The 22,579-nt window shown below is 37.1% G+C and overlaps 1 protein-coding gene across 1 annotated transcript in view; it reads left to right on the forward strand.

Annotated features, from left to right (window-relative positions):
* Positions 1-22,579, forward strand: part of LOC139685955 (gamma-aminobutyric acid receptor subunit alpha-3) — a 97,197-nt gene that overhangs the window by 69,289 nt on the left and 5,329 nt on the right. The window contains exons 9-10 of the mRNA XM_071583090.1: positions 16,552-16,647; positions 16,765-16,824. Of these exons, the coding sequence (XP_071439191.1) occupies positions 16,552-16,647; positions 16,765-16,824 (156 nt within the window). The remainder of the gene's footprint in view (positions 1-16,551; positions 16,648-16,764; positions 16,825-22,579) is intronic.

Consider the following 22,579-nt stretch of genomic DNA (forward strand, 5'->3'; position numbering starts at 1 on the left):
AGGATATGTTGTGTAATGTTAGCTAGGGCTGAGGCGTAGTGTGTCGTATAAGAATCCATCAAAAACCTATTATAAGTGGGCAGACTACTGCTAATAGCAATGTGAGCAAACTAACTAAAATGACGATGACTGTAAAGTAGAGACAATTCGATTTGAAAAGTAATTTGATGGTACCAGACACAATTTGTGCAAGTTTGTTTTTATTATACAATAGAAATATATAGCTTTGTAATGGCACATTATTTTATTAAGAGACGACCCTGGTTTCGATATATTTGACGTAATCATCAGGATATACCTCATTATTAATTACATCAAGTGTCGTAACTCCAGCATTCCCTAATAAAATACTGTGGTATTAAAATGGTATGTTTTTCATTTTAATGCGAATCGAATCGACAAAGTTTCGCGAGGAATAACCGATTGTTTTAGGTTAATTCTACATTTATATATCTGGTGCTTCATTAATTTGAAAGATCGACTAAGAAATATTCGAGAGGTGACTAAATACCTCTATTTTAGAATGTTCATATTAAGGAAAGAGACGCCACAAATGCTCAACTTAACTTCAAAGTTTAGTCCACCTCTCTTCTGATGTCTCGAGGAAGGAAATTTTCTCAAGTAGACTCTCGACTCCCGTAAGAGTGCGAAATTAAAGCCGGAGAAACTTAAGCCAGCTCAGATGTTCCGGGGAGAGAATATTTGAAATATGTGAGAGGTTCATTTATCGGCTTAAAATATAACTCGCTAGTTTTCGTTGCTTTCATTCAAGAACACTTAGAAAGAAGTCTCGAGTAGTGTAAACGGAGATTCAAAGTTTTTAAGAAACGCGGGAAGTTGACTCAAGAATCTTATTACGCGCGGCCGCCCCCTATCATGCTAACTTGGACGGGGAATCCTGTGCGACGAAGAGAAAGGGAATGCCTTTAAGACCCCCCTTAAGGCTTTTGCCATTCCGGAAAGAAAAATTATGGGGATTGTATATTACAATTGGTTCAGTTGTGAAAGACATTGTAATTTCCCCACCTTTATTTCCCACTTCATCCCCTCGGCCATTATCTTGGGATTTCATTACGCATCAGAAGACTTAATTTCATCCAAAGATTTAAGATAACTTAAATGTAATGGTACAGATTAAACTGTTAAACAGTCAATATTTACTTGTGTATTCTTATTTGTGTTTCAGAGCAAAAAATAAACTAGCACAAAAATAAGAGCAACGCTGGGTTTAATGGATTTGATCTCTTTGCACCTGGTCTCTAAATTGTTTCTTAATGTAGTTTTTCAAAACAAATAATAGAACGTAGCAAGCAGAGGTCTGTGGTGTATTGACCCTATTGAGTGGCGATTTGGTGCGTCTGATGACCAATTTAGCCAAAAGGCGATCGGAATACTTTCGAAAAATAGGCAGTAACGAGATCGGCGTCGGGGAAAAAGAGTTTGAATGCTTAATTTAAGTTTTAGTGGTGAATATTTTTAGTTTTTATTAATTTATTAGTTACGTATTAATTGAAAATCTATTAGTTTTAAATTTTAATTATGTATGAGTCAAATTTTGAAAGATAAAATCATTACTGTACGAGGGTTCTATTTGGTATCAATTATGTCCCTTTGCTTTCTATTGAATATTTTGGATTTTGGTGCAAAATGTCTTTTGACGACAATACTCAAAAAAACTTTGTGATCTGCAGCTTTTGGGTTAATTTTGAACTCATTTATCATTGTTTTAAAATTCTTTCAACTTCAATTTTTCGTGAATTGATTTTTAACAATCTTAATTGCCATTTTGTTATTTTAGAATCAAATCTTGATATTACATTGAAATTGTCAACTTTTATTTCAAGTCTTGTAATAAGAAAACTGAAAGAAATGCTTAGCACTGAAACAAATTTATTTTGCCATGAATTGCACTCATTTCATGAAGGATTAATTATTTAAAATATAAATCATTTATTATGGAATGTTCGACGAAACAATCGTGCAATGTTCTTAACAGATCTCAAAATGAAAGAACGTTTAAAATTATATTCTTTTCAGGATGAGGAGAACACATATTCCTGATTAAGAAGCAAAGAGTATTTAGTTAAAGTTGAAAATGTTTTGTTGAGAAAATGTTTTTATATGATGTAATACGAATAATAACTAAAATTTACCTCGTAAAATATTTTAAGACAAAACATATGAAGAAAACAAAAGGGAAAATTTCTGGTACATGGGATCATTCCTAAAGTGCAATAAATATTTGTATGACCCAATTTAAATCAACGGAAACTCAAAGCACAAAATGAGATTACATAAAACTTAAAGATTTCAAATTGTACGCAGAATCACGTAAAAACATTCAGCACATATATGTTGTGTTTTTTTAATATAACAAAACAAATATAAAACCGAATTCCGATGATAATAGATTTATCATCTCCAATCCCAGATAAGAGGAGTGTCGCATTGTTTATTTAATGGATTAATTATGCAATTGCGAAAATTTTCAAATTAATTTACCTAACTTTGTCTTTCAAATTTCTTTTAAGTTAAGATTTATCGAGTTTTCTAACGGCTGAGCTTATATTTTCATCAACATTAACTAATTTATTTTTTGATAGTTATAATGCGTTTATTTAGTAATAATTGTTAATCACCAATATTAGTTCAATTAAAATATTGCCTCTTTCCTCTTTCTTCTCCAGCTTTCTACCAAATGCTGAAATTTGCTCCCTCTTAATTTGCCCAACGTAGTTGTACCACAGTTTCCTCACGGGAACTTTCCTTTTATTTTCCTTTCCATTAAGTTTTTAACTAATCTATCCGTCTCAAGATAAGCTAATCAAGTGAAGATTTGCTCATTTTGCCCCACGTTCTTTTACGTCTTAGGTAGAGCTTTCTTTCCAGCCATCCTAATCCACCATAGTGTAGATTAATCCGGATGATTTAATAAATAAACCATCATGATCAGAAATTAACCTCTATTGAATAAAGAACACTTATAATAAGAAATGGAATCCCCATATAAAGTGATTCCAAAATGTGATGGTATTATTATTTATTCCAAATTTTATTTTCATTTGTAATTTCAAATTTAAAAAATAACACTTTTCCGTTGATCATCCACGGGGAAAATAAACAATTGTAAAATAAGGCAATGATAAGCGAACGAACAAACATTCATTTTTTTTAAACAAAACTTAGTCTAAATATTCTTCATTCAAATGGAAAATAACAATTTTGTACCACTGATTACTGGTAATTTTCAAGTATGCATGAAATTAGTTTTGATAAAATTACGAGGAATCGAATAAATGCATTGTATTGTAATTTATATTATTTACGAAAATATATCTGCGGTTTGACAACGGTATGGAGGCTAGGCTTAAAAAAAAACATTGTATTCTGCCTTTATTTTTAAAGAACTAAAGGGTATGTTCCAAAAATAAATACGATACTAAAATCCAGGAAAAAATTACTGATGATAAAAGCGCAAATTATTAAAATTCTTCAAAATATAACCTTTGTGCATCGACACACCGATTCCAGCTCCTCTGCCAGTCGTGGTACGCTTCCTGGAAGGCGTCGACGGGAACCTCATTCAGGCACCTTGTCACGCTTTGACATTATCCAGCGTCCCAAAATGGGTGCCTTTCAAGCTCCTTTCTAATGTTGGGGAAAAAAAGAAGTCCGGCTGTACCAAATCTGGGCTCTAAAGCCGCTGGTTCAGTGTTGTCACCTTGTGATTGGCCAGGTACTCGGTCACGAGGAATGCCGGTTTTGGACGGTGCGTTGCCGTGGTGCAGCCTCCAGTTCGCAAACATCTCTTTCCTAATGCGTTGAACTCTTCTCCGTAGCCATTCGAGGATTTCCACGTAAAACTTACTACTCATTTTCTATCCTTGGGGCGCAAACTCTTTATGTATTAAGCCTTATGTGGCAAAAAGAGGATGAGCCTAGGGATAATAATTTTTGGGATAGATTCTGCAGTCACCTTGCCTTTATATCTCAGGTGTATTTTGTACGAACATCCTAATGTTGGATTTAAATAAGCAATGCAGATAATGTTGATTAGAAGGTTGGACGTTAGGCATAAAAATTAAGGCTATGAAAACGGACAGTGATATTGAATGAAATGAAGGGAGAGCGAAATCATGCTGGATTAAAGGGCAGCTTATTGAAGTTTTCTGTGTTACGTTTTGACTTGTTAGGCGAGACGAAGAAATCTAGGAGTGTGCAGCCGTATGCCTATCCAAAACCTATTATAAAACGGTTGACAAGCAAATAGTAATGCAGATAGAATTGTGAATATGATTATGTAACATGAATTAGGGAATTTAAAGCACATTTAAGGAGAGCGTTCATCTCTTTATCATTTAAGGAAGCGCATTACCCAAAATGCTCTCCTTTTCCTCACTTAGGCCACCCTCCACCCGCCAAAATAAAAAGAAAACATAAATAAAGTGAACGGCGCGGACTTGCATCCACGTCGCCGGACGTCACGGGAAGTAGATGCATGACGGGAAATGAATGGCGCCGACTACCCCTGTCTCTCTCACCCCCCCCCCCCCGCTCCTCCCCCTCCCGAAGGCGGAGATTCTCCTCGAATGGATTCAAGGCTTCGCTCGTTTTCCATGCGGGTTGACCGAGACTTTTGCTTCCCTCCTCCTATTCACATGACCGTGTGTATGTGCGCGTTGACTCACGTTATGCGCACCTCCGTCACTGGTGTGTGTCGGTGGGCATTCTCCGCTCGAGTTCATCCCCCTCCCCTTCCACTCCCCCCCCCCTCTCGTCAGAATGAGAGGGCAGAGGGGCTTGGAAGGGGTAGAAGGGTTAGATGAGGGGTCAAGTGCCTGGTGAGTGAATTGAAAACCATCCTTTTTTTCATTCCATCGGAACCCCTCTAGCCTCGAAATGCGACGCCAGCGATCCGTGGGGGTCTTCCCGCGAAAGCCGAAAGCACACTCTCGCGAAATCGCGTGCTCTCGCACGAACGGTTCCTCTGGAGTCAACGGCCGATCTTCCCGACTTTTCTCTCCCACCCTGTTCCCCAATCACCATCTCCCTTTATCTTCCCTCTCTCCTGTCTCCATCCCCTATCCGTAGCAGGGCTTCCACTCGTTCTAATTCGGGGGTGCCGTGACGACCTAGCCTATACGGTTCCATTCTGCGTCCTCGGAGTGCTAGACGTCGATGATGTCGAAGTTAAGAAATTTATTTCACCGTTCGAGTTCGGGGGAATACGATAAGGAAGAGCGCTTTGAAAAAAACCCTTATTAGAAAGACGAAACGGCACTCTTGCCATTACATATCTGCTTAACTTTAACCTGCAGACAATATTCAGATAAAATGGCTGTTTATATTTTGCGGAATAAAGTTAGGTTCACTATCTTTATTAGGTCCACGTAAAATGTATTTGACTGACCCAGATGTTGGCTCTCCCATAGTCATTCTCGAAGGTAAATATCACTATCACGGGTAAACAAAGATAATTTAATCTCTAAATTGGTTAATACTTTCCAAAAAGCGACTCCTAAGATCTTTAAGTCTAACCAAATCCTACATTTTCAAAATATCCATATTTTTCGTATTCTACCATTTCTGTCACCTCAAGATCCTAAAAATTTCTCAGGATAGTATCTTTCTCCTTTCGGAATACCTCTAAGGTAGCGACCTTTGATAGTTTATTTTATTGTTCGCATTTACTTATTTTTCAGCATTGTATTTCACGACCGAGCCTTGACCTGACCATAAAAATGCACATAAAAAAAACTCAAATACGTATTTAAAACAACACGTAATTCTTCGAGTGAAGCGATTGTAGGAGTAATTACGTAAATTATTCGCAGTATAACCAAAAACTTGAGCTATCTTTTCAAACTCTTTGTTAAGCACATCACGCTATGCCGGCCTATATTGGCTAAAATATGTATCCATATTAAATTTTCATGTTCTTAACCAAGAAAAATAATTTTGCCATCACTGAAAATTGAAAAATAAGATGCTTCAAAACCTTTTGTGTGAAATATTTTAGAATCCCTTCTGCAGTTTATGCATTAAACAATTATTGGGGAAAAGGAATCCTGCATCCCAGTAAAATTTTTAATCGTTTTAATTTTATTTAATAAATAAGTTCTTCGTCATTAAATTTTAATATACTCAATTAAAATAATTATGCGTCTTGTAAATCATTTTGATAGAGAGCATCGTAATAACATAGTTAATTAAATAAATTGTGATTTAGCTAAAAACATCCCAACTATTAAAAAGTTTCACTTCAATAAGCGTGAGTAATTAAATACAATTCGCGCCAATAGAATGATAACCTAAATTTTAAGGATTATTTCCACATATTGCTTCGATACATTTGGCAAATGGGAAATTTATCATTGAAACGAGTCTCATATTAAGCAAAATCTTGAATTGATTTAATATTTACAAACAATCATCTCATTGTAACCCTAGTTTTTAATTTAATTTTCGAGTAAAAATGTACACGTATTGTTTCCAAATCCACGTGTCACTCACTCCTTGATGGATGTTACATATCGAATACGATAGTCACAAGCACATAGTGAGGGAAACGCCGTCTCTTCAGTGATCCGTATCACTGATCTCCAGAGGGATATGCATTCTCGTTATGCACCAACCCGGTTATCCGGGTTTGTTTTCCCCATAGGAATCCACGGCGAATGGTTGGAGTCTTCGTTTAGAGAGGATGGGGGGAGTGACGAGATCAAAGCGAGTAAAGCAGAGCGGGAATGGTTAGGATGTCAGTCGGAGCACATTGCAGAGAGTGAAGGGAGAGCGAAAGACAATAATCGCTGGCTGAAGGATGATCTAACAATGCCGATGCATGAGGAATTACGGAATACCACCATATAGTATTAAATGGTGCACGCGGGGCAAAGCTAGGATGTTAGTCTACTCGCTGCGATGAGGATAATGTAGTAACTGAAACAAAGTGCAAAATTTTTCGTTGCCCTTGAGGGTAGCTCGTAAGTGATTGGATGCATAATTCGGGTATTTTTATGTATAATTTATCTGGATACCATGAAAATTATTTCATAGCTTCAAAAAAATGCGTATAATGCATGTATAATGCATTTTCTTCAGTAAATAATTTTATAGCAGATGAAGAAGATAATGCAGAATTAAAAAATCAAAACTTAAGAAAAATGTCTGTTGAATTATTTAATTATGTGAAGAGCCATGCTTTGTTTCGAAAATTACGTGATATAGTTACCAATTTGTTTGCTCATATTCTTTCGAGTCATTTTTCACTTTACATATTTCAGCCTTCTAACTCTTTCCATGTAAGTTTGCTGTCGCAAACGACAATTTAGGGTATATGAAATTCTATGAATAATTTGAATATGAAGCATCTATAATTTGCATATGAATAACCAATTATAACCAATAAATTGCCTGTGTATATACCTACTTTTTTTATTATGATTGTAACAACTACAGGGAAGGTTCCCGATACCCGTGGTAATCTGAACCAGTAGTGGCACATGAATTGTGTATATATTTATATATATTTATAATATAATAAATATATATTTTCTATAATTTATATATATATATATATATATATATATATATATATATATATATAGGAGCACCTGTAGTATTATACATGACTCCTCAAGGTTCGCAGTCAACCTTCAACTCTACCATTTTTCCAAAATATTTATACTCAATAGATTTGAAACTTGTCCTCTTGAGTGACATTGTCGTCTCCCGGGGAATCACGTTTATACATGTATATTTTAAGTACAATTGAAACATCTCTTTAAAAAAAACGAAATCTAAAAAGTGATCAAACTGAAGGTATCTACTACGAGTAAATGCCAAATTCTGTGTGTCAAGCCAAAGAAAAGTCATGAGTTAGGGCGAACAACCAATTTAATTTCACGTTCTTCCGCATTGAATACGGCCGATAAACGTACGCAAGGTACGCAAATTTCTAACGCAATAGCTCTGGAACGAGTTAGTTTCTTCAAAATTTTGCTGACTCCAGGTGGTGAAAAGGAATCGGTAGAAACCGGCGGAAATTTTATAAACAAATCACCCTGCCAAAACTAATCACATCAATCTTAAAATATAAATTGAAAACAAAATAATTTTTCAGATTAATTTAAAAAAGTTTTCTGCAGAAGGTATCGGAAAATAATGTCGATATAAATGAATTATCAGAGGAAAAAAATTAATAAGAATACCGATGGTTTTCAATATATCGTAGAAAAAATACCAATATGTCAACCCACCGGTATACTTTGAGCATACTAAGTTCTAGATAATGGCGGTCGATGGAGAACTTTTAAATTATATAACACCATGTAAAATTTTATTAGTATTTGTTGCTGAATGGCATTCGTGATATTTTTCCTTTAATGAATGACCACTTAATGATCTCTTTAGTGAATCCGTAATTAGACAGAATAATAGTTCAATATTGTGCAAAAAAACTTGTAGCCAATGTACGTATGTATCATTTTGCAAGTTTCCGTGAGAATTGGTTACAACTTGGAATCGACAGAAGAAGGAAGGTTTAGAATTGAACAAATGTTGAGCAATATCAGATGCCATTACGGCCAGCACATAAACGCACTGAGACGACGAAATTGCCTGTGTATCAGTCCTTAATTCCGATGACAATTTTCCAAAAGGCGTACCCATTCCCTTCAATCCCTTAGGGACCGTGAAACAGCCCCGTGACCGTTTTGAGGCGCGACTGAGTGCTTTTTTTGTGCCGGCGCAATCCAAAGGAATGGCACCGCCTCGAAAAAAATGGTTCGTTCTTTTCCCACTTTCACGAGGGCCATCTGAGTCCCCGACAATAAGCGTATGGGGAAGAAGGAAGGGATTTCGGGTTGGATGAAGACTTGAAGGGTGAAATGGGGTTGATTGGGGGCCGTAATCCGGATTAAGACGGTGTGTGGGGGCTGATGTTGGCATTTCTTCGCCGGCGGATCATAAATGCGAGTCCGATATACATTTGGCCTCTTCTTTTTCGTTTCCATCCAGGAATCAGCGATATTGTTTCATTTCGATATGATCTCATGCATTGGGGGCCTCAAGGGGATACAATGGAACCATACATAAACCCCCCGCCCAGACACAACTTGCAGAACATATTTAGTCTAAATAAAATTAATAATTAATAACAATATATGAGCAAAAATACTTTTGAATGCCATTCAAGAAAAAAAAAATAATCGGCTACAGGGTACATTTCAGTATCTAAATTAATTTAACTAGCTTAAAACTTGGCATATAGGGATCGAGATGGTGCGGGGGCTAACGTACTGGCTTCCCACCGTGAGGGCGCGGGTTCAAATCCCGGCGGTGTTGAATATTTTTCAGAGGTATCTCGATCCCTACTTGAGGTGCTTTGTGGAGGGCACTTTGAGTGAGTACGCCGTCCGTCGGATGGGACGTTAAACTGCGGACCCCTTGGCGCCTTTCGTAAAGAGTAGGCTAATGCCGACGCCGGGTTTCTCTCCACCCTTCATCCTTTCCTGTCCATCTCCTATGGCGCAAATGACCTTAGCTGTCGGTCGCCTCCCCTCAAAACTACTACTACTAACTTGGCATATGATAAGAGTTTAGTTTCCTTTTTAATTAATTCTGTCCAGGTATGAAAAGCTCTCCTCCTTAAAGAGGCGTTCTGCATATAATATTCCATTGACTACGAAGCGCAAAATTCATCAGCGAATATTCATTCAAATTCAATCGATTCCAGTTCTTGGTAAAGGTTTGTATCTGGGGTGAAAAAAATATATATTTTGTATTCTGTGTATCAAATGGGAGAATTCCGCGGCACATACCAGAAAACGATTCCGTAAAAGTTAAGCGTCGTGTCATTTTCAGTAGTCTGTCTGATTATAAAATCGATTTGGACGAATACCAGATTCATAATAACTTGTCGTTTACCTTTATTTAAAATAGGCCTCAATAACTCATGTGATACACACCCTTAATTTGCTTTAAAAGACTTCCTACTCCTTGATCTAACAATCTAAAGAAAAGAGGACGCTTTATTGTACTTCACCAAAACATTATTCATGAGATTCAATTGAAAATGCTATTTGATGAAAGCAGCGCTTCAGATCTCAAAACACCTTTATTTTTGCCGAATCGAAATATGCATTTTATGCATAAAACCGTTTGTTAATGAAAATAATAATAACTAAAAATGGGAATGTGTGTGTGTATATTTATTTATATATAATGTGTGTATATATATATATATATATATATATATATATATATATTTACATATAATTATTATGAAGTAATCTACCGGTTAAGGTAGGTTTTTGGACGGACGAAGCTCCTAAATAAATATTTTGTGATCCTAGCAAAACATCTATATCAGGTCCCTCTTCATCTCTGAGTACCTTTTTCCTCCCTTCTTCCCGTCCAACATCCCTATCCTGTTCCTTCCGTTTCCTAGTTTGCCTAACATTCTCCCCTCTATCACAGTCTTCAACATCCCACTGCTCGTCATTACCCCCTTCATCCACTTTTCCTGCCTCCATAGGATTTCTCCCAACAAACCCCTGTCATCGCCCACCATTCCAAGTACTTCCTCATTTGTTTTCTTCTCTGTCCATTTCACCTTCTCCATGCAACAATTTCAGAGTGTAAAAATCATTCGCCTTGACTGGGATTCGAACCCAGATCCCTCAATATCCGGTCGAGTGCTTTAGCCACTTAAGCTACCGAGGCGTACTCTTAAACTCTGAAATTTTGGGGCTTTTAAAGGAACAAGATGTTGTGACGAAATACCGTACATACAATGTCACAGGCATTCGTAGTCGTGCGCACATTATTTTGTTATATTATGTGTATTATTTTTACACTCTGAAATTGTTGCTTTGAAATGAACATTAGCGGATGACTCCGTTAAAAGTTACTGTTGCGGCATCTCCCGCAGTTTCTTTGGAATTCACCTTCTCCATTCTTCTCCACACCCACATTTCAAAAGCCTCCAATCTACGTCTATCCTCCTGCTTCAATGACCACGTTTCCGCGCCGTACATAGCTACGCTCCACATCAAAGGTTTTACGAGTCATTTTTCTTAATATCCTTACTCAACGTCCCTCTCATGAACTCCTTCCTCCTTGTGAAAGCATATAAAAATATATATATATATATAGGATAACATCCTCCTATCCATCCTCTCTTTATATATATATATATATATATATATATATATATATATAGAGAGAGAGAGAGAGAGAGAGAGAGAGAGAAATAATTAAATAAATTAAGCGGAGATTTATTTATCTGTGTTACTATCCTGATTTGCAACTGATAACATCCTCCTTGTCGAAATTTTAATAATAAGTTGGGAAATATCATGTAATAACAAATAATTTCAGGTAGTATCCATTCACGTATTTAGTTCTTTAAGAGATAGGAGGAATTATGTGTCTTGAATTTCAATTAGCAATTAATGTTTAATGACTCATAGAGTATTTTTTTCCTCTCTCACGGGTAAGTGAAAATAGGCTGGTCTTATTTTGAACCCTTGAAATAAAATGTTGACCTCGTGTAGGTAACCATCACATGGAACCGTCTAAAATCAATAGAAATAAATCCCAATGTCACCGATAGAAATTAACAGCTGTTTAATTGGACCGTGAACTAGATAAAGGTAATGTTTCATGAAGCTTCCACCTCAGGGACTCTATTTCCATTTATCAGTCTCATAAGTTCAACATTCAATGGATAAGGTAGTTTTGATATGGTCAAAAGAGTTTATTTTTCGTAATTACGAATACATGACTTAATTAACGATTACAATAATTTTCTTTTATTTCATATAATTTTTTAGTATACTTGGATGGGGTCGGAAGTTCAAAAATCTAAATGTCGATTAATTGATGTTTTTGGGTCATACGATGTAGCTCCAAGCTTTACTTTATGGTGGCGATGAATGGCTCAAATACTACACTTCGTATTCCACATAAAATATTTATTAATGCTAGGTTTAAATACGTAGTATTATCTTCAGGTGCACATGCAGGACATATGTAATGTAAAACTATGATTCTGACCTCTAACACCACAAAGTTCAAACCAAATCGTCTCTTTAGAATGTCACAATAACAGTGGAACGTTGACGAAGAAATTCTCTGTGAATGATGCCTCGACTATCAAAAAAGTTGCTCAACATTGTTCTTAGTCTTTTGTTTGGAAGCATGAACTAACATCGTGCTTGCAAACCCCTCAGTTGATCATCAAAATACACGGTCTTAGTCATTTCATACGTTTTTGGAGTAATTCGCCCAATTTAAAATAAATTTTGATGTTTGTTCGTTGCTCCAAATTATTATAACCCATCCAAAAAATATCCTTCGATTAGAAGTAAATGATCGTAAATCATGCGTAAATTCTTCTCGGGTCCTCCACCGGGAGGAATTAACGCAGCTGATACGCCGGGAAAACACCAAATCTTTTACCTATCTCTCTTGTTCTGACCGAGAATTTAACATTAATACATTTACTACTGTGGGCTATGACTAATATAATTACAATGGCGATAAATGCTCTTAATAAGATGATGAGCAATTACAATGTAGATGACTTCGGTCACAAACAAATTATCACTTGAGAAACTGGTTTTCAATTTCAATCGCTTCCACCAGTTTCTCTCAGCATCATAATCCAGTTGTCCCAGTTCCGCGTGGGAGTTGTGGTTTTTGGTTTTTTCTGAAAGGGTTTATGCCTATTGTGCTCTCAAGGGTGGTAGATAAGGAAATGCAAGGTGTCCCAAAAGTAGTAGGACTTATTTTCCCCGATGGTCGGACAAGCGTTGGTTTCTCTGGCTTTGTTCGAAGCAAAGGGTCTTAGGAAAGGCTGGAGGCCGGTTAAAGTTGGCTCCCAGCTCATATAGAGTACGGATCGTTCGTTTTCGAAACTTCTTTAACGTGACCACGTTACGCTCCGTCATGAACCAGTTATTGAAACAGCTCTAAGTCATCAAATTTTGCGTGAAACTGGGTAAAATCGGGAAAGAGACTCATGACATGATCAATGCAGCTTAGGGTGATAACTTGATAGGTAGGTCGTGTGTTTTTGAGTGGTACAAGTTGTTTCGGGAGGGTAGAGAAGACGCCGAACGTTCAGGATACCCTTTGGCCTCAAAAAGTGAAGAAAATCTTGCAATACTGAAGGCTTTGTTGGACATGGATCGCAGATTAAGTGTTCGCATGGTATGTGCTGATCTTGGTATCCCTAAAAGAGATGTGCCTCGACTTGTTACCAAAAACCTGGGTACGGTAAAGGTGTGTGTGAAGTTGGTGCCATGCTTTCTCTCAGACGAACAAAAGAAAACTCGCACGCGGATCTGCCAAGAGCTTCTCTACCATGAGAGTGAGGATGGACATTTTTATTTCAGCGCTACCAGACTTCTTTCTCTTCACCCACGTCAAATCCATGTTGTAATGATGTCATTACGGTTCGGTGGAAGTGTTACAACAGACTGTGACGATTAAGCTTGGCAGCATTTCTGGAGCCGCCTTCCAGTAGGCTTACGAGACGTGGAAAACCCGCTGGCAGCGGTATTTGGACGCACAAGGGTGCTACTTCGAAGACTTTTGAGTGGATTTATCAATTCTGACACTACATTAATAATCCACTCAGTCTCACTACTTTTGAGACAGATCTTTTACGTTAACTCCTGAACTAAGTAAGTTCATGTTAGTAGGTTTTTAGTAAAGAATTCCGGGATATAAGGCTTACGAGGTTTTTCCTGTTACAAGAGTAACAATTGTTGTCCAAATAATAGAAATATTACACTAGTAAAAAACTTATAACCCGATTTAGTTGATACATTTCAAACCAGTGGAGAAGAGGAATCAGTTGGTCATTTATTTAGTCCAATTCCACCATATCGTGGTAGAAACTGCGTCATTTAAAGATTAATTTTCGAGCGTTGGAAGGTCTTCAATTTTTTTGGATACAGAAAAAAGCTTATTTTAAAAAATTGAAGCATTATTTAAAATCTTGACTAATCTACTATTTTTTTACATACTTTTCATTTCGATAGATCGTTTTTGTAGACACTAGGGTATTGATTGTGTGCCCATGCCACACAAGCTCGATGTTTGAATAATTTTTACATTGATTTTATTCATTTAAGGTGGAAAATTGGAAATTTTTAAATATCATATAGGTTAAAAAGGTCCTGTAAGTGTAAATGACCTACATGAATCCATTTCATTGCATAAGATAATGTAGATTTTTGTGTACCATAGGGTGTAGATTATTTCATTTCCATCGAGGTTCGTAAATAAACGTATTTTTGTCTCAAATGATGGCACCGATGTTGATCAGTAGTTATACTTCTGAAATTTCATTGATCTCTGTCCTATTTTCAAATTAGTGCATCAAAATACTACCTTGATCAAAAGGTTCCCGGAATAACCACCGTGTGGCGCTCCCATCGTTCCGATTTGAGTTCTGTTTTTTTTTGTTAAATTGGTACATCTGTTGTTGATATTCCTTTAAATCTTAGTGTCATAACTTGACATTTGCAAAAGTTACGTAGCCAAGAGTACATCTATCCCTGTGTGTGTTGGCGATTTTTTACAATTTCAGAAATGGATTTAAATTTGCAACAACGAACTTGTATTAAATTTTGCGTAAAAAACGGATTTAGTGGCGCACGGACGTTGGAAATGTTGGAAAAGTGTTTCGGCAACGATTCTCTAAAAAAAACCGGTCGTTTACCAGTGGCACGAGCGGTTCAGAAGTGGTCGTGAGTCAATCGAAGATGATGAACGCAGTGGCAGACCATCGACATCGAAAGTCGGTGAAAAAATTGATAAAGTAAAAGAAATGTTGGTCAATAACCGCAAATTAACCATCAGAGAAATAGCGGAGGACTTGAACATTGCCTATGGATCCGCCCAAGACATTGTGGTTAATGATTTGGGTTTCCGTCGTGTAGCAGCAAAGTTGGTGCCAAAAGACCTCAATTTCATGCAAAAAAGAGACCGTGTTGACGTCGCAAAAGACATGATTTGCGAGGCTGAATCCGATCCCACATTCATCAAAAGGATCATTACTGGAGACGAGACGTGGGTTTATGAGTACGACACGCAATCCAGACATCAGGCAAGTGAATGGCGTTCACCAAATGAGCCGAGACCAAAAAAACCACGTCGTTTTCAGTCAAAAAAGAAGGCAATGCTGACGGTTTTCATGGATTACAACGGTGTAGTGCATCATGAATTTTTGCCAGAAGGCCAGACAGTAAACAAAGAGTATTATTTGGGCGTTATGAGACGTTTGCGTGAAGCAATTCGCCGAAAGAGACCAGAAATGTGGGCAGAAAACTCGTGGATTTTGCACCATGATAACGCACCGTCGCACAGTGCTATCATTATTCGTAATTTTTTGACGAAAAATGCAACAAATACCATCCAACAGCCACCGAATTCACCTGATTTGGCTCCCTGTGACTTCTTTCTGTTCAATCGAGTTAAAAAACCATTACGGGGAACGCGTTTTAGCAACCGAGAGGAAGTAATGGAAAAATCGCAGGAAGCACTGATGGACATACCGAAAACCGAATATAAAAAATGTTTCGAGGATTGGATCAAGCGCTGGCATAAGTGTGTTGCAGTCGATGGGGATTACTTTGAAGGGGACAATATAGATTTAGATGAATAAACTTGTATTTTTAATTTTCTGAATAAATTCCGGGAAATTTTTGATCAAGGTAGTATTTGTGTCCAAACGGATTTTCAATGCCACTTGCGACATTTTAATGAAAAAGAAACGATTTATTTAATTTAATAATTAATTTCTGAAACCCAACAATTGATTGCAAATGGTCGTTTAGTCATTACATTTGTTTATGCAACGATTACGATAAACATATGCCCAAAAATAATCTATACATAAAATCCAGTCACTTTAAGTCCACACGGAAACAAATTTACGAAATTTTATGAAGAACTAAATTTAAAAGGTAGTTCAATATACAACCAATGGTTCAGATTGTTGTATTATCTATGATTCCGTGTTTAAATTTTAAGGAGTTAGTTATTATTAGGTAATCTACCGGTTAAGGTAGGTTTTTGGATGGACACAGCTACTAAATAAAACATTTTGTGACTCCTAACAAAACAAAAAAATTGAATGGAATGAAGAAATATTGAAAGTATTCTGAATTAAGTAATTCTGTAATGCAGAGTGGGGTGTGTCAGATTACGTCTTTTTGGATGTCGCTGGTAAGTGCAGCGATGGTCATTCTATGCCCATCCAAAGCATACAAGTAATTTAAAATTTAGACTATCAATAAATATAACTTTACCTTTATGTATTTATTTATTTGGCTCCCTCGCGAGTTGGATTTTATCTTGAGTATTTATTGTCCAATAAAGAAATACTATTATTATTTTAAGTCGCTCATGCGACTTCAAATTGAGACTAAGCCTACTCCCCAATTTATAATGTGACTTTCGCCATGCTCATCGGCACTTTCCCAAGCCATAGTGTAAGTTCTCTTCAAACACCGACCGTTCTCTGCTTTGCAGGTTGGGAGTGGTGAGATCCCAATTGACGAGGACGAGTGGGACGAGGCTGAGTTGGAGGCGGAGGCGACGGGGGCGTTTGGAGCGGACGGCGGGTGGGTTTGGGAGGGCCACCGACGTGTCAGCTCCTTCGCCGGGGTCACCGTGGGACGAGAAAGGGTCGTGGTTGGGGTCATGGCCCTACCCTCCGACCTCGACCCCACGGGACCACCTCAGCCTCCTCCACAAGCGCGACCTCGCCGTCGTAGCAGCACCCTCATCTGCCCCATCTACAACGTTAGTAACACAGCCGTTCACCTTTGTCGGAAATGTTTGATAATTTTAGAGGTGTATTTGGCTCATCAGAGACTCTTTTAAGTTTGGCATAATTTGGTTGGAAGTAATGTGTAAATTACTGATTTTAATCTCTTGCATAGATTAGGAACATGTTTTGCGATAAATTACTTAGTTTCAGGCGTAACATGGTGGAAATTCTTCATGATAAAAGAAGACACTTTGATTTTCCACATTGAGTCAAAATCTTCAACCTGAAGATGTTACGGAATAACGAAACCTTGGTTGTGATAAAAAAATTCTATGTGGAAAAGCAAGTGTCTTCTTTGGTCGTATTATGCGATAGTTTTGAAAATACATCATTGGCTCCGTCTGGTATGGATTGATGATGAAAGTTAGTGAAAGTGATCAATTGTCTTACCAACATATTTAAAAATTTATTCCTTCCCACGAAAGATAGCGATGTGATATCATAGTTATTTCAAACAATGGTGCTAACAAAGCAAATTATGTTTATTTTTTATCGTTTAACCTGTATATTATTTTATCTAACCATTATTTAATTTTTCTCCTTGATATCAGGTAATCTCACATGTGCACAGAAGTATTATAAACTTAGACATCATAGTGAATATTGAAATATATTTTCGATTGCCAAAAATTTAACATTGCTCTAAATACAATTCCATTGTCTGAATTTTGGTATATAAGATTTTAAGGAGGCTAAATTTGGTTGTCGCGTGCCTGTAATGGAATCACTCCTTGCCACATACTATAAATGTGTTTTGCAGGGTAGAAAACTTTTACAAGACCAATAAATTTGGCGTTAATAAGCTTATGTATTAGTTTACGGTAAGGTCAAATTAAAACCGCAGTTTCTTGTTAATAAATTTAATTGTCTGCCATCAAGAGTTTTGGTTTACGAAAAAATCAAGCATCAAATCTTTTACTCTGAAAGCTTTAAGTTTTATCAATATTGTTTCCACATTATTTCGTCTAGTTTTTCGTGTCCAGAGCTTTCCCTTAGAATGAACCTAGTGAGTAGATCAGCGTTTGAGAGGCCTACGTCAAAATATAGAATTAGGTCGGCATTGTGGAAGCAGGGCGTGTAGCTTTAATGAAATACGCGAAACGAAAACGGATCTTTAAATAGAGGCAATGCACACTGCATGCTGCTCTTTTTCGTAAAATGGCTCTTCCATTAACGTTTTTAGGACCTTTCTGCTTGTCATGACTTCTATGTTGACCGTGGTCGTTAGCAGTGATATCATTCATTGCGTATAACACGTAAAAGAGCCGTATTTTTTAATAAACATGACCCTGACCTAATATTGAATCCGCTCTATTTTTGTTGATCACTCGATATTTATGGACAGTTCAAAGCGTTCATACAATTTATTCTAATTACTATTATCTTAATCTGTTTAACAAGTAATCATTGGAGGGTGGATTTCGGGTCGTTTTAATGTTCAAACATAAAAAAATATCCTCTTTCCTCGGAAATAGCCGTAGGATTTTAGACTCTAAGGGCTTCAAGACTAATGGAATTTTTAAAAAGCGCCTTCAATTGACTGAAGTTTGCCTTCTTGTGTGAGAGGGTCGTTACCTACATGCAGTATCTATTAACAAGACAATACTATGCTAGTGAACTCAACGAAAAGAATTTTAATCCTTTGAAATTGCAAATTTGAGCGCGATACTGATCGAAAAAAATACTATTGTGCCCTCCGAAGAATGATGAGCGTCGCGGACGGCACACACAAATTGGTCGGATAATTTTTTTTATCCTTCCTACGTAGGTACATCATTCTTTTTAATAGTCTACAGAATTTAATAGGAGAATATTTATTTAATTATTTAATTTATTATGTGAGGCTAATTATTCAAATAACTTTTCAAATCACTCCTAAAAGTGAGGTCGTCTTTCATATTTTTCCAGCTCAAAATTTCTCACGACTAATTTTTGGCTAACGGATAATCGTGCATCGTAGTCGACTGATTTATTCACAGTCAAATCAGCGGATATTTAATTTCTTTCATTACCTCTTGGCGAAGAAACAACTACTTCACGAGGAAAAATAAATTTTATCAACCAGCACACTGCGTCCGCTATATCCAATTTTTTTATGAATAAATTAAACTATGAGATAAATAGCTCTATGTGTAATATAGGTCAAATAAGGAGTCAAACTCCAATGGTCGCAATGCATTTGGGGCACCCAAAAACGATCAAATGATTTGCATCTTGGGTGTTTGTATCTAGGGCCGAGGTTAACGGGGAGTTTAATCCAACTCTTTCGGGATCCAACACGAAAGATTACTACGCACATACACACAAACGCACTATAATTCATCAACTGACTTTTTCGACGCAGTATCATTAACTTGGAACTCTGCGGTCAAACCTCGCCAAGAATCAACGCACCTACTTAAGACACAATCAGACTCACACATTCTGTGCTTGTTTTAGAACTTGTAGTGTTGTTGAACTCTTTGTCAGGGACTATTACAGGTAAGTGCTCTAAAACTCTGATGCAAGACCCATTGATGAAGCAGAATATATCTCCATTAAGGTATCTCGAAGAAAGATCCTTGATAAAAAGGGTTTTCAGCAAGTCTGGGACTTCTAAATTGTTATCGTCATTGAATTTTTTCCCAATGAATGATTTGAGATTTAATGTCGGAGTGAATGACCCCTTAACCGGGTCACTCCGAATGTGCAGTATCCGTTAGTCGTGTTTGCCTTCATTTTATATAGAGCTGGAGATGACCCAGTTTTGTGTCTTTGAGGCAATCGGTGCTATATAGGTTTCTCAACCCCGAAATTGTGTGAGTTGGAACGAGGAGGTCGCCGTTTCTTTTGCTCCCGTTCTCCAAATTATCTTTTATTTTTTCGACCAGTCCCTCAGTAACATCCGAAAAGGTTTAACTAGGCTTGATGAAAAGAACGAGCAATGGACGAAATTATTCCGTAATCAATATTGATCCAAACCCATTTATTTATAACTTCCACGTAGTCAAACGCCATTGAACGAAACAAAAGGCGAATGTTTTCCGACAAAATGTAAGTGCTTCATCGTTGTTCCTCAACAAAGTTCATCAAGAGCTGACCACTCTATGGAAACTATCAACGTACTTTTGAACGAATTGCTTCTCGATATATCTTCCGTATTTTCATCGATTGATAAAGAGGCTTACTCCGAAGAGAAAACATGTATTCAATTTAAAAAAAATCCATTAAGGGAGGACAAGAACTTGACGCATTTAAATAACAATAAGTAGTCTTTTCTTATAGTTTTTCATGGCCAAGCACATATAGTAAAAAACCAAGATGTGTTTAAGTATTTTGCTATGGGAAATTGAATGTAAAATAAAGATGACTCAAAGATCTGACTAGGATTCTATTAGGACATGATGCATGGACTGGTATCGAGGGAAACTCTTATCAATCACGCATAATTCGTTTGTAACGTTATTAAATATTAAATTGTAAATCCAAGAACGATAAAATACCACAGAACAGGATTCTAATAAATGAGTATTAGAAATTAGAGCAGTGCTGACGAACATTGAAAGGATAAATTGCCCTCTGAAGCATGGTATAAAATAGGGATCGTGATATTTTACAGCTTTCATTGATATTGTAACTCTAACAGAAAATCCACGGTGAAATTATATGAGCATTGCAGCAAGTTATACATAGCCATAGTATAAAATATAAATAAATCGAACGCAAAAAAAATCAAAAAAATCAAAGCGTAGATCGTATCACACATGGTTGACCCATATCAAAAGAAACTGCAAGATGTATGAAACCCGGTTCGATGATATTATAGAGCATTAATAGAATATCCGAAATTAAAAATGTATATAATGCACTAAACAATAATAAAATACGTTAGAATAGAATTAATATTAATGGGAATTTGAATAAAACATTGTGGTTTCATCTTGAGAGGCCAAATGATCCAGGGTTAAACCTTCAGTTTATTGCGCTAGTATCCCGGGAACGTGACGAAAAATTCCCGGAAAAGAGACGAATGATTATCCTCCACCGAGAGATGGGTGTCGAGAGAAAACTTTAGAACGAAGGAAAAAAGACAGTCTGGGAGCTTTGCGGGAATCTAAGATCTTGGCCAAATATTCTCCGCGATCTCATGAACTCGGGATGACGATTTAATATTCAATTGGACTGTGTCCGTGTTTTCTTGGAATGGAGAGGTTTAGATACTTTTCTTATTGGAATGTTTTAGGACACCCAGTCTGAATGCTTCGATTCGTAGAAGTAGGTGACTCTTGTAGGATACGTTCTCCTGAGAAAAGTCTTTCATTTACATCTACATAATACGCCCCATGCCGCCGCCAGGGTGTGGGGCTGTGGGCGCTAGTACAACAGCCATCTACGAGGGTCATCCGGAAAGTAGTACCCGTTCGTGAAATAAAGCCACAAAAGTAAATATTAACAAACATAAAAAAATTTATTTGAAAGAGGATACTTTAAACTACTTCTCAACATAATCTCCAAGCAAATTAAGGCATTTGTCATAACGTGTGACAAGTTTCTGTATTCCTGCTGCATAGTCCTTCGCCGCCAGCTCATTGAGATACAGGGTCACTCCTTCTTTAAGTTCTTCATCGCTGTCAAATCTTTTTCCTGCCAAAAAGTCTTTAAGCTTTGTAAAGAGATGAAAATCTGAAGGGGCCAAGTCCGGGCTATACGGTGGATGGCCGATCGTTCCTCACGAATTCGTCAACTGAGCTCACCAGTTGGTCTGTAATGACAGACGGTCTCCCCGAACGCTCATCGTCGTGTGTGTTCCCCCTCCCCATGTTGAAGTTGCGACACCACCGCCGAACAGACGACTCGTCCATTACATTGTCTCCATACACCTCCTTTAATTGGCGATGAATATCACATGGGCGAACGTTTCTTGCATTGAGGAATTTAATCACTGCCCTCACTTCACAACTGGCGGCGTTCTCAATTTTTTTAAACATTGTAAACAATCACAGAAACAACACAGGCAATGCTAGCGTCACGCAACTTGGCTCAGAGAAGGCAGACAAGCCACTGAAGCTATCTGACCTCGTCCAGCGGCTACTCGCGTCGTCAGCACTTCATGCGGCACGAACGGGTACTACTTTCCGGATGACCCTCGTATGTGCACAGTCAATAAACCTCTCACTCAAATATCAGGTAGATCATAAACCCGAACAATAATATTCACACAAAAGAAGCTACTCACGAGATAGAATATTCAATAGCAGGATTATTTAACAAAAGTGTATATTCAAACCATGCGAGAACAATGTTATAAAAATGGGTCTATTTGAAATGCATGCAGATATGCAGTTGTAAGAAAGTATTTTTCCTATTAAAGTAATTCTGTGTTTAAGTGCCATGCAGAATTTTGTATAGAAGTATAAGATTGGTTTTTATTGCTCATATTATCACTATCCTAATAATTTAAAAATTATTTTAAGCGCAAAAAACGAAGCATTAATAAGTAAATTAGACACTTCAATTTTGATGTCCCCAACAGTAGCTAATTTTTCGCGATATTTTCATGCAAAAAGAAATGTTTCATTATCTTCTGAGGGAATTAATAAATATATAAATTTAGGTAGGCATATCTGAATATTTAAAGTCTACCATGTGTAATATGAGTGTCGATTTAGATTACGAGTTTACGACCTAATACGAGTCTAGAGTTAGTCTCGCTGACAACTTGCGGCACCCATTTTAACTGTTTGCAGT

The sequence above is a fragment of the Hetaerina americana genome, unplaced genomic scaffold (assembly GCF_022747635.1).
Source record: "Hetaerina americana unplaced genomic scaffold, ioHetAmer1.1.p SCAF_122, whole genome shotgun sequence".
NCBI classification, from domain to species: domain Eukaryota; kingdom Metazoa; phylum Arthropoda; class Insecta; order Odonata; family Calopterygidae; genus Hetaerina; species Hetaerina americana.